General features: G+C 53.9%; 1 protein-coding gene across 8 annotated transcripts; it reads right to left on the bottom strand.

Moving 5' to 3' along the window:
• Window positions 1-3,201: 3,201 nt before the first annotated feature.
• POLL (DNA polymerase lambda) lies at window positions 3,202-12,210 on the bottom strand. 8 transcript variants are annotated; one of them, XM_084749340.1, is made up of 10 exons: window positions 12,165-12,210; window positions 11,640-11,943; window positions 11,276-11,409; window positions 9,954-10,248; window positions 9,582-9,741; window positions 8,955-9,272; window positions 6,819-6,881; window positions 5,864-5,992; window positions 4,259-4,427; window positions 3,202-3,920 (listed from the first exon to the last, which is right to left on the bottom strand). In XM_084749340.1, exons 3-10 carry the CDS (start codon window positions 11,385-11,387, stop codon window positions 3,556-3,558), a joined length of 1,611 nt encoding a protein of 536 aa, XP_084605466.1. In that variant the 5' UTR covers window positions 11,388-11,409; window positions 11,640-11,943; window positions 12,165-12,210; the 3' UTR covers window positions 3,202-3,555. The 8 variants fall into 8 exon arrangements, with proteins under 8 accessions (XP_084605466.1, XP_084605463.1, XP_084605469.1 ...); XM_084749337.1 differs by having other exon boundaries at window positions 6,670-6,843; XM_084749343.1 differs by having other exon boundaries at window positions 6,670-6,843; window positions 11,640-11,786; window positions 12,165-12,199.
• Window positions 12,211-12,230: the final 20 nt, after the last annotated feature.

Raw genomic sequence — 12,230 nt, 5'->3', positions numbered from 1 at the left:
CTCCCCGAGGGCCAATTTCAGTTTAGCACACAAGCTCCACTTTGGGGGTGATCTCCTACCAAGGCAGAGGGGCTGGAAGGAGACCCTCCCAACTCCATCCAAGCGCGGGAGCTGGGTAAGAGGTGGGGAAATGAATATTAATTTATCATGATTAGGCAAATCCGGCAGGGAGAGCCGATTCAGGCGGAGGAGGCTAAAAAGATGAATTTCAGCAATAAAATTAAATAAGGACGGACGGGCGGCCCCTCCTCCCTCCCGCTTTGCTGATCTCTCTCTTTCTTACAATTTATGAGGCCAATTATGACGATGGGGTTGGAAGTTCCTGGAACTTCACTAAATGCAAACGGCGGTCCCTGCTGTTCCCATCAAATTAATTAACCGCGCGCTATTGATGGCCGCTCAAGGCTGACGCAAGCGGTCCGCCCTGCGGCCCCCTCCATGGACACAAGGACCCAGAGCTCCGAGGCCAGCCAGGACTCTTATCACCTTCCTAGTCCCTGACCAGCATCAATCACCAGGGTCCCCTTCCAGCCCATGTACCTGCCTGAGGCCTTGTTGACTTGGGGCCTGTATCCAGAGGCTAGCTAGAGACACTGGACCCATACACGCAATGTAAACATGCACTCACAGCCACAGGGCCCAGAAATGTGTGGTAGGCCCACAAATAAGCAGCCACACTGTCAGTCAAACACCCACACACCCAGGGAACACGCACACATGCAGTGATGGCTGAGTTGACGCTCTTAGAGCAGGCTAGTAAGGGCACTGTCTGAGACTACAGGCTTGTTCAGTTAGGGCTAGGCCTGAGTCTAGCAGGCTCTACACAGAGGCTCTGTAGCCATTGAGACAGGGATAGTTAGTTCATGGATTCAGTTTGTATTCTGGTAGCCCACCAATCCCTGGGCCATCTCCTTGTCTTGGGCCCCAAGGACTTCTTCAAAGATGTTCTTCCACAGGGGAGCAGGGCCGAGGTCTCAGACTAGCTTTTCTTGCGGGGGGTGGGGGGTGGGGTAGGAGGCGGGGGGGGGGGGAGCAGTTTAGCTAGGAGAGCTCCCCAGTTTCAGAGCTTAGAAGCGAGGCCGCCCCAGTAACTTGGGGGATCCTGGGAAAGTGTCTGGCTGGCTCTGACAGGAGGGCAGAGTGGACACAGGACCACACTGCAGCCCACTCTAGGCTTAGGCAGCTACAGTCTATCTGCAGCTTGGAACCAACCACAGCTGTAGCTTCATCACCAGCTCCCTCTCAGAAAACTGCAATGTGTCCCTCCCCTGCTGGGAAGAGGGGAAGAGAGGCCAGTTTTCAAGTTGTGCCCCTTTGTCCTGGCAAGAGAAGTCCCATTCCTACTAAAGGGGCAAGAATCCCTTGATTCTGCAGAAGCCGGCACGCAGAGCCTTCCTACCCTGAGTGTCCCCTCCAGGTGTGGGCAGGGATGCCTACACCTGATCCACCCCAGAGCCCCAGATACATGTTTGGTTGACAGCCGGTTATGGCCATGACCCACATGGTCACCCCAGGCCCTGGGTAAACACAGGTCACTGTCTGGTAGGGCTGGATCATAGCTACCCTAGGAGGACTTGTGTCATCAGAGGGCAGATGGAATGAAGGGATGCCCACAGCAGCCCAAAGGAGGGATGAGGCCTCCCTTTCCTACAGGGACAAGTCACGGGCCTCCTGACTGGTGGCAGGACAGTGAGAGACCGAGACACATGCAGTACTGGCACGCCCTTGTTGCCAGAGAAGATTGAAGGCTTAAGTCTTGAAAGAGCAGGAAGCTAAACTGGATGGACAGTGGAGGTGTACGCGTTTAATCCCAGAACTCGGAGGACAGAGGCAGGCGGATCTCTGAGTTCCATCCAAGCCAGCCTGGTCTACAGAGCCAGTTCCAAGACGGCCAGGGCTACACCGAGAAACCCTGTCTCGAAAAAGAAACAAAACCAAATTAAACAGAGCCACAGGAAGTCTGCACAAGGAGCGGCACTTCACAGAGGCTTTGGGTCCTTGGATGTGGCCACTTGTTTGGTGAGGGCTGTACAGTGACCCCCCCCAACCCCCACCCCTTTCCCCAGCGGGATCATGCAGGCCAGGTCCCCCAGCTTTGGTGTCAGGGTCTGGGCTTGAGCTGGAGGTCTGATCTCAAGATGTTAGGGTCCAGGACTGTTTTGTTCTCTTTGGGATGCTTCGAACTTCCTACATAGCTCAGGATGACCTAGAACTTACGATTTTCCTGCCTTCTGCGTATCTGCAACTACAGATACGTGTGCTACTGCCCAGATAGACGGCAGGACTGAGACTAAGGAGGCAAAAGCTATCTCTGGGATTCTACACACACACACACACACACACACACACACACACACACACACACACACACACAAAACCTTCCTACTCCACTGAGTAAAGTGGACTTAAGTTTGCCTCATGCTCCACCTCATAATCTCCCAGTGGGGTCCTGGGGTCTCTCCAGGGAGCTTTCTGACCTTGGACCGTCAGTTTTTAAACCTTCCAGATTCCCACCCTTGCCTGCTGTCCATCGTGCAATGCCCCTCAGAAGCCTGCCGTACTGTGCACCTGTGGACTCTCTCTCATCTGTCCCATCAATCAAACCGTGGAGCTAGATCTGTCCCCCACCCCAGCCCCAGCCCCCTCCCTACAGTTGGTTCATAACTGGCCCTCAAGTCCGGCGACCCCTCTCAAATCGGCCATCTCCCACATCCTGTCCCCTCCTCTTGCACTTGTCTCCCAGATCTCCCCATTCCTGTCCACAGTGTACAGATCTTGTTTCCTGCAAACACTGCCACCTTTGCTCATGTCCCAAAGGTAGGACAGAGAGGGCCCCTCGGGGCTGAATCCCATTCTCCTCCTGTCCACGGAGACCCCGCTCTGGGTTCAGGATCTGACTGAGCGAGGCCTGACTAGAAGGCAGCTGGTGTGGGTTTCTGATGCTAAGCTCCCTTCTTTGTTCTCCTGGGGTGGAGGACAACAGGTGGGGCTGCAGCAGCTCACGGAGACACCAGGCAGGTTGAATGTCAAAAAGCACTTTATTAGGCCCCAGGGCCCTCAGAAGCCATCCTCACAGAGTCTGGCCAGGCGGCCCCCAGCAGCTCCAGCTGCACAGGAAGTGAGTGGATGAGAGGAGGAAGATGCTGAACACATAGCTGCCCCCACCCCACCCCCCTCTACTTCCACCCCACCCACCCCCATCCCCGGCTCCCTGCAGCCTCGCTCCCAGCATCTAGATGCAAAGGGAAGCCCAGGCCTTCAGCACAGGAAACCAGCTTGAAACCAGCCAGGATGGGGAAGGAGCTGTGTAAAAAAAACTGCTACCAGGGGGACAGTGATGAGGTAGAGGGACAGCAGCCTTGTCCTGTCCAGGAGAGGGCATGCAGGTTCTCAGAATCAGACTGGCCCTTTCCCACAGGCCCAAACCTCCTGGCCTGGCTCACTAAGCACAGCTGGTGACTGAAGCCACATGGTGAAGTTAGCCACAGCTAAGAGGGCGGTAGATGCCGGACGGCGCAGCTCGCCCAGCATAGCTTCCCTTGCCCAAGCCCTAGGTCACCAGTCCCGCTCAGCTGGCTCTCGGTATGGCAGGCCTAAGAGCCTGAAGACGTCCTTCTCTGTCGGCGTGGGCAGCACCTGTCCAGGCCCCACCTTGACACCTTGGCTGTTCCGGACCACGGCTGCGCTGAGGGCATGCTCTGACAGACTCATGCCCTTGGTCTTGGCCAGAGCTCTCATAGACCGGTTGAAGTGGGCAGAGCCCGTGAAGTAGAGCAGGGCACAGGCAAACTCACTGTAGGGTACCACAATGATGTCGAGTCTCCGGTGCCGCTGCCCAGGCCCTGGCAGCCGGCACACACCCAGGTACTTTTGCTGCTGGCCGTTCTCCTCCTGGCTCACCAAGTCATCCGTAAGGAACCCTGGCCCAATATAAGAGATGTGTAGTGGGGCAAGGACAGCCCTAGCTGTCTTACCCTCTCGGGTTGCCTAACAGTCTTTCCTCCCAGCTTACTCATTTCTGCATTGAGTTGAGCGACCCTGGCCCTCTGGGCCCAATTCCTCACCTATGGAATGTAGGCAGTATCAGCAGGTGAGACCTCCCACCTGCAGGCATGTTGGGCACCTGTATTACGGTGTCTTTGGCCCCAGGACAGGTAGGATTCTTGCAAAGCTCTTTCCCCACATAGCGTGTCTCAAATTGAGAACTTGGAGGCGGCTGCCCCCTTCTAGCCTGCTCACTCAAAGACGGAGTGGATACCTTGCTGCCGAAGGCTGTCGAGGAGGCGGCTGAAGATGCTCTGGTGGGACCGGCCATCTGGGTGAGTGATGAGCACATCCACGTCCCCGCAGGTCACCTTCCCCCTTCGGTAAGAGCCACATGCCACACACAGCAGCCCGGGGTTGAAGGCCTGGGCTGATCTCCGGACCTGGGGAAAAGCAGGGAGAAGTGACAGGCTGTGGGGCTTTGCCTCAGCCCTATCCCCATGCCTCATGCTAAGCTGAGGGGACACACCTGGGCCACTGTAGAGGCCTGAGGACACTGACTGCCTCTGGCCCAACCCACACCCAGTGGCCAGGCTTGTGAAACTCCACAGATGACAAAGGCCACATCCCCGCAGCCCAAGCTGCCTGAGTTTGGAGCCGATGGCAGTGTGTGCGAGCTGGGGCTCAGGCCTGAGCAGGGGGCTGGTAGAGAGCCCCCAACCAAGCTTGGAAGAAAACGCAGTAGGAAACACCACTGCACTATGGACAGGAGCGGCCCACATCCGTCAAGCAGGGGTGAGGCTGGCCTGTTAGCAGAAGGATCTGAGAGACTAAGAAGGAATAAACCTCTACCAGAGACTGTGGAGGCCTTTCGTATGTAGATGTATCTTGCCCCCACTGAGGGACACTGAGGCTTCAGGGGCCCTGGACACTCACAGCCAGGACAGCTCAATTCCTGTGACAAGCAGTTCTGCTAATCCCTTCAATCCCTTCCTGGGCCTCCCAGGAGAATGGGAAGAGGCGGCCTAAGTGAGTAATCCCATCAGAATGCCTAGGGCCGGAGCCCCAGTTGAGGGCAGGCTGCAGGGGGAAGCTGGTCTCTTCCAATGGGCTAGGGGCTGGTGGCCGACCAGGGCATTCTCTGTGCCTGGACACTGTAGCTGAGTGACAGTGTCAGCATTAGCACCTCAGCTTGGTGATGGGCATACAATAGGGCCTGTTTATGCATCCAGCACGGGGCCTATAGCTCCCCGGCAGGGCCGCAGGCTGACTCAACTATCATTCATCAAGACCCTAGGCCAAAGTGAAAGACCGTTGCCCTCACACCAGCCTGATCCCTATGCCAGCTGAACAAACAACACAGACATCCTGGGACACTGCTGTCTCTCTTGACTCAGCACTGTTCAGTCCCCAGCTCTACACTGAGCCTTTAACTTGGCCACATCTTATTTCTTAGCCAACTAGATTTTTTCTTTCTTTCTTTCTTTCTTTCTTTCTTTCTTTCTTTCCTTCTCTCTTTCTTTCTTTCTTTCTGTGGTGCTGGCGATGGAAGCAGGGTCTTGGGCATGCTCAGCAATGCTCTTCCTCTAAAGAACATACTCAGGCCTTGAGACTGTGCCTGCCTCCAGCCTAGGCTACTAGTGCCCAAAGGTCCTGCTCTCTGACCCTGAGACCACTCACCCTTAGGGCTGGCATGGCGGTGCCACCCCCCACCCTCAACCCCACCCCACCTGATGTCCTCTGGGCCGGCAGCTCTGGTCTCAACTTGGTATTTGCATCTCTGGTGATCCCCTTAACTTCCTCTGCCTGTGGAGCCTCCCAGCTAGGGGCTCAGAGCTCTTGGCTTCACTCTCTTTAGTGCTCCAGGGGCCATGCCTACCATCTGCTCAATTTCTGCAGCCTCCTCTCTGGGCATGCGGTCCAGGAAATCATCATAGTGCTTCAAGCCAATGGCCTGTTGAGCTGTCAGGGAGCCCAGGCTTCGAATGTCTTCTAGGTTTCGGAGGCCCTGGGAAAAGGCAGCCAGAGAGGAGGCTGTAAGGACCCAGGACTAATGAAGTGACTAGACCAGAGGACACAGGTGGCTCTGTCACAACAGCTGTCATGGAAGACATATGGCAGGAGCGACCAAGTCCAGCCTCTATTCAGTGGGACGTGCCATAATCTTGGGGTGCTAGTCTCTTATTCCTTGGTCTAAAATGGGTCTGGGCTTCACTCTCACCAACTCCTAAGATCATTCTTGGCACGGCCAAGTTCGGCAGCCACTTTTCTAGACACGAAGCCTAAACCCTAGGCTCCTTAGAAAGTCCCTTGCTGGAGCCAGGCAGACGTCTATGAGTTCAAGGCCAGCCTGGTCTACACCTCAAGTTCTAGGCCAGCCAGGGCTATATAGTGAGACACTGTCTCAGAAAACTAAAAACAGAAAATCCCTCGCTAGTCTGTGGGACAGAGGGATGTAGTTATTGTTTCTGTCCACACGTTAAGGATACTAAGCCACACAGTTGTTTGGGGACAGGAGAGGGACCAATGTGAACTCTGCAGTCCTTATATTTGGATTTCATTCCTTTGGGGATACAGGGTGGGAAAACACAGGGACCCAGGTTCCTGCAGGTGAGCAGGAAGGCAGGTGGGGCGGAAGCTCTGCAACAGAGCAATAGGGAAGTGGCAGATGGGCTGGGTTATGACCTGATGGTACCACATCTGGGCAGTCTTAGTCCCAGCTCCCCAGATGTTGGAGAAGAGCTGCAAGACAGGCACACTGTCACTGATGTAGTCTAGTTTCCTCAGATGCCCACTCTCCAGGATCTCTGTGATCTTCTCAGCCATCCGCTTACCGATTCCCGGGATGCTACAAGCCTCCTAGGGAAGATGTGGCACAGAGGAAGATGCATAAGACGCTAGGAGGGGAGAGTCGGAGAAGGGGAATCTGTCTGAGAGCCAGACCAGAAACCATAAGGAACTTGTCCTTTGGTGGTTAGAGATCAGCAGTAGGAAGTAGAGAAGATGCTTTGACTCCCAGATGCCTTAAGATGGGAGTACATGCCTTAACTCCCAGAACTCCCGGAGGCAGAGCACAGGCAGATCTCTGTGAGATCCAGACCAGTCAGGGCTATACCACACTGACTGACTGGGGCTCACTGTACCACACTGACTGACTGGGGCTCACTGTACCACACTGACTGACTAGGGGTTCACTGTACCACACTGACTGACTGGGGCTCACTGTACCACACTGACTGACTGGGGCTCACTGTACCAACACTGACTGACTGGGGCTCACTGTACCACACTGACTGACTAGGGGCTCACTGTACCACACTGAGTGACTGAGGCTCACTGTACCACACTGACTGACTAGGGCTCACTGCACCACACTGACTGACTAGGGGTTCACTGTACCACACTGACTGACTGGGGCTCACTGTACCAACACTGACTGACTGGGGCTCACTGTACCACACTGACTGACTAGGGGTTCACTGTACCACACTGACTGACTGGGGCTCACTGTACCACACTGACTGACTGGGGCTCACTGTACCACACTGACTGACTAGGGCTCACTGTACAACACTGACTGACTGGGGCTCACTGTACCACACTGACTGACTGGGGCTCACTGTACCACACTGACTGACTAGGGCTCACTGCACCACACTGACTGACTAGGGGTTCACTGTACCACACTGACTGACTGGGGCTCACTGTACCACACTGACTGACTGGGGCTCACTGTACCACACTGACTGACTGGGGCTCACTGCACCACACTGACTGACTAGGGGTTCACTGTACCACACTGACTGACTGGGGCTCACTGTACCACACTGACTGACTGGGGCTCACTGTACCACACTGACTGACTAGGGCTCACTGCACCACACTGACTGACTAGGGGTTCACTGTACCACACTGACTGACTGGGGCTCACTGTATCAACACTGACTGACTGGGGCTCACTGTACCACACTGACTGACTGGGGGCTCACTGTACCACACTGACTGACTGGGGCTCACTGTACCACACTGACTGACTGGGGCTCACTGCACCACACTGACTGACTGGGGCTCACTGTACCACACTGACTGACTGGGGCTCACTGTACCAACACTGACTGACTGGGGCTCACTGTACCACACTGACTGACTGGGGCTCACTGTACCAACACTGACTGACTGGGGTTCACTGTACTACACTGACTGACTGGGGCTCACTGTACCACACTGACTGACTGGGGCTCACTGTACCACACTGACTGACTGGGGCTCACTGCACCACACTGACTGACTGGGGGGCTACTTACTGTATGTTATTCTGTGCTACTGGGACCATCTTTCCACTAGCAAAAACACTGCAAATGGCCCATTGTTGTTAATTTCTTTCAAGTGATTGAAAAACTGACAAAAAGTAAGGAAACTTGTCTAGCGTTCACCACTAATGGGCGCCAGAGTCTAACACAGGTACCATCATGCCTGGCTTTAAATTTATCATATAAAATACTCAGAAGTAGAGAAAAACAATGTAGTGAACCCCTAAGCTTACCCATTTCCGAGTCTTAACAGTTTTGCTGGTCTGCTTTCGATGATCTCTTTTTGTTTGTTTGTTTCTTCCTTTTATTAATGTGTCTCTATGTATAAATCCCAACCATTATACAATCTTTTTCTTTCTTTCTTTCTTTCTTTCTTTCTTTCTTTCTTTTTCTTTCGGTTTTTCACGACAGGGTTTCTCTGTAGCCCTTGCTGTCCTGGACTCACCTTGTAGACCAGCATAGTCTGCAATTTACAGAGATTCCCGCCCTCTCCCTGCCCACCCCCCTCCCCGCCACCTCTGCCTCCCGAGTGCTGGGATTAAAGGTGTGCACCACCAAGCCTGGCCATTATAAAATCTTAACCACTAAATGTATGCCCATTGATGATACATTTAACCACTAGTTAGTGAAGAGGAGACCTCTTCCCCAACCCCCAAGTACCTGGTAGGAACTGACAGGTTTGTGGAAGCTCTTGAGGGCATTGATGGCCTTGGCATAGCCCAGGGCCCTCCACTTGTCTCCCTGGACACTGTAGGCTTTAGCCAGCACTTCTAGCTTCTCTGTGATGTGCAGGTTGTAATTAGTTGCCTTTTGGCTTGAGGGCTGTGCACAGACCCACTTGCCCAAGGTTTCTGGGGCTGCCTCAAGCCCACCATCTTGCTCAGGGGGAGTGGGGGAGTGCCCACTGATCAAGGCTTCCAGATCTGCTGGGCTAACCTGGGGCCCTTCTCCATCGCTGGTTTCTTCATCGGAGCTGAGCTGTAAATAGAAGAAATAGTGACTCTATTGTCTTCCTTAAAAGTGAGGGCTGTTTGGTGGGTAGGTGTCTCCTGCTTTGACTCAAGGAAGAGACTGCAACTACTACACTAGGCTTGTGATTTCTTCAGTGTGAGGCCATGCTCCACGGGGCTTCCCAGTGGAATCTGGTGGACAGGGCTTGGCAAATGCAGAAGCAAGGAATGCTGGGAAGAGCTGGACTGCTGTGTAATCAAGAGAGACCTGGAACTTCCTTCAGCCTCCAGGCCTTTCTACTCTGTGCTCAGGGCCCTGAGCTGGGAGGCTCCTCACCTGGGTTTGGGTTCTTGGTGGCTTTTCTGCCTTGAGGGGAAGAGCTCCAGCTCCAGTGTGAGGAGGGGACAGGGAGCTGGTTGTCCCGGGTAGGACGCCCTGGGTGCCAGGAACAGAAGGGTCTTGACCGGCCTTGCCGGGCTGTGGTTGGTCCAAGGACCTAAAGGGCAGGGGGAGGTCACAGGTCGTTAGGATATCAAAAGCCTCACCTGCCTCTGTCTCCAATCTTTCTTCACACTGAAACCTTGGTTTCCAAGTTATGTCAAGTTAAAAAAAAAAAACAAAAAAACAAAAGTAGTTGTTTTGGACTAATCCAAGATGGAAACCCAAATGTCACCAACAACCCCTTGAGGAAGGCTAGGGGCAGCCCACCTCTTGGGGACGGAGAGGCTGAATCCATGGGTGTCCATCAGCCTCCTCTCCTGCAGGCACAAGCTCAGCCAGGCTGACTTCACCAGCTGAGCACCAGCGGGTAGCTGGGGCAGTCTGAGGAGCCTGAGAGCTCGCTCACAGTCCATGCCTTCATCCACCACAATGTGGGTGACTCCTGGGGCCTGGGCAGAGCATATCTGGCCACCGTGATGGACAATCTGCTTCTCAAAGAGTTCAGCCCGGGCTCGTCCAATGCCAGCGGGCATAACGTGGGCCCTCAGGGAGCTCAGCCATTCTGTGGAGTAGACATCCAAATGCTGTTACTAAAACAATTCGTTATTATTAATTTGTTGCTATTAACTGTTATTTGAGGCAGGGACTCATGTAGCCCAGGCTGGCCCCAAACTGGCTATGTAGCAGAGGATAGCCTTGAGCTTCTGATTCTCCTGTCCCCACCTGCAAGTGCTGGGATTACAGGTTTTCTGTCACTGAGCAAACTTTTAGATATAGTCTCAATGAACAGTTTGAAGTCGCCTCCTTTCAAAGTAATCGTTTTCTTGCTACCCAAAGAACAAAATGCCTTCAAGGAATTCTACCACAAACATACAGCAAACTTCCTTGTTTTGTTTTGTTTCCCAAGGCAGGATTTCTCAGTTGTTTGTTTGTTTTGTTTTGTTTTTCGAGACAGGGTTTCTCAGTGTAGCCTTGGTTGTCCTGGACTCGCTTTATAGACCAGGCTGTCCTCGAACTCACAGAGATCCGCCTGACTCTGCCTCCCTGAGTGCTGGGATTATAGGTGTGTGCCACCACGCCCAACTGGGTTTCTCAGTTTGAAGCCAGCCTGGTCTACAGAGTGAGTCCAGGACAACCAGGACCACACAGAGAAACCCTGTCTCAAAAAACACACTCAGGAGGCAGAGGCAGGCAGATTGCTGTGAGTTCGAGGCCAACCTGGTCTACAAAGTGAGTCCAGGACTACACAGAGAAACCCTCTCTCGAAAAACCAAAAACCAAAACAAACAAAGGCAGAATCAGAAGACAAAGCACCAGCTGCATGTGGTGGGCACACCTGTGATCCCAGCCCTTGGGAGACTGAGGCAGGAGGATCAGGAGTTTAAAGTCAAGCTCAGCTATAAAGCAAGGTCAAGGTTACAATGAGACTCTAAACAAGAGAAAAGGACAGAAACCAAAGCTAGTACAAGGTAGGTACAAGGAGACTGTGTCCCCTCCACGGGTAGGGCCACTTCCATTATCTGACTGCATTAAAACAGCTGGAAAGCTGAAGGATCGCGCGCATGCGTTCTGAGGATGGGCCGGCTCACCTCCACCATCTCCAGCCTCCCTTTTGGGGATCTTTGCAAGTGCTTTTGATGATGGATCTGCATGAATTTTCTTTCGCTTGGGAAATGCCTTCACGATGCCCTGGGAGTCCATTGAAGTACGCTGGATCCCGAACCTTCTGTTTAAGGACAGATATAATGCAGAAATCCAAGACTGAGGGCCGCCCTGAGACCAAATGGAGGGTAACAGACCCCCTTCTCAGGGGTCTCGGAAACCCTAGTTAAACTTCAGTGACGTAATCCATGCGCCACACACAGCAGCCTTTCAATGTTAACAGTACTGAGGGAAAGCAGAAAAAGGCTGGGACTACTGCAGAGACGGGGATGGCTTTTGACCAAGGGAAACAAGCTTGGAGGAAGCTGGGTGCTCTGAAGATCCAGCGCAGAGTCGGCCTCTGCTTCAACTTCCAAGAAGCTTTTCCAAAATGATAACGGGCTAGGAAACGGGACTACATCTGTACGAGAGTCTTCTTCTCCCCTAAAGAAGTGGAGGCTGAAGGACAGGTCCACTTAACCTCCTGTCAGCCTTCTCCAACCTCACTGTGCATCCGTAGAGAAAAACCTGGGGAGCGAGGCTTCAGGGAAAGCTGTGGGCACACGATGCACCTGCCCCTGTCGCAGGCTCCTCGTGGAGGTCTTGAGCCCCACAGCTGCAGGGAGGTGGGGGGAGGGGGGTGCAGTCACAGCAGGTGTAGGGTGCCCTCACAGCTGGGGGTGGGCAAGACTGGGGCAGACGTGCCACATCCACTGCACGCGCAGCTGGCGTGAACCAGGGACTCGCAGCTGCTGCCCTAGGAGCATACCCACCCTACCCGGCCCCAGGACGGCCCACAGTAGTTCTGAATCTCCAGGCAAAGAGAAATAAACTCACCATGGGAGCCAATGAAAACGGATGAAGGGGTGGGGGGTGGGGGGGGAGGGATTTAAAAGTAAGTTT

This window comes from Acomys minous (assembly GCF_964271855.1).
Source record: "Acomys minous genome assembly, chromosome: 2".
NCBI classification, from domain to species: domain Eukaryota; kingdom Metazoa; phylum Chordata; class Mammalia; order Rodentia; family Muridae; genus Acomys; species Acomys minous.
This window is presented reverse-complemented; position numbering and strand designations above follow the sequence as displayed.

Bases quoted from the DNA above. Each gene is read 5' to 3' on its own strand.
- POLL (XM_084749337.1), bottom strand. From the start codon at position 11,387: ATGGACTCCCAGGGCATCGTGAAGGCATTTCCCAAGCGAAAGAAAATT. The intron at 9,273-9,581 runs GTGAGGAGCCTC...TTCTATTTACAG, and splicing joins CACCAAGAACCCAAACCCAG to CTCAGCTCCGATGAAGAAAC. The intron at 4,428-5,863 runs GTAGGCATGGCC...GCTTTTCCCCAG, and splicing joins CTGCAGAAATTGAGCAGATG to GTCCGGAGATCAGCCCAGGC.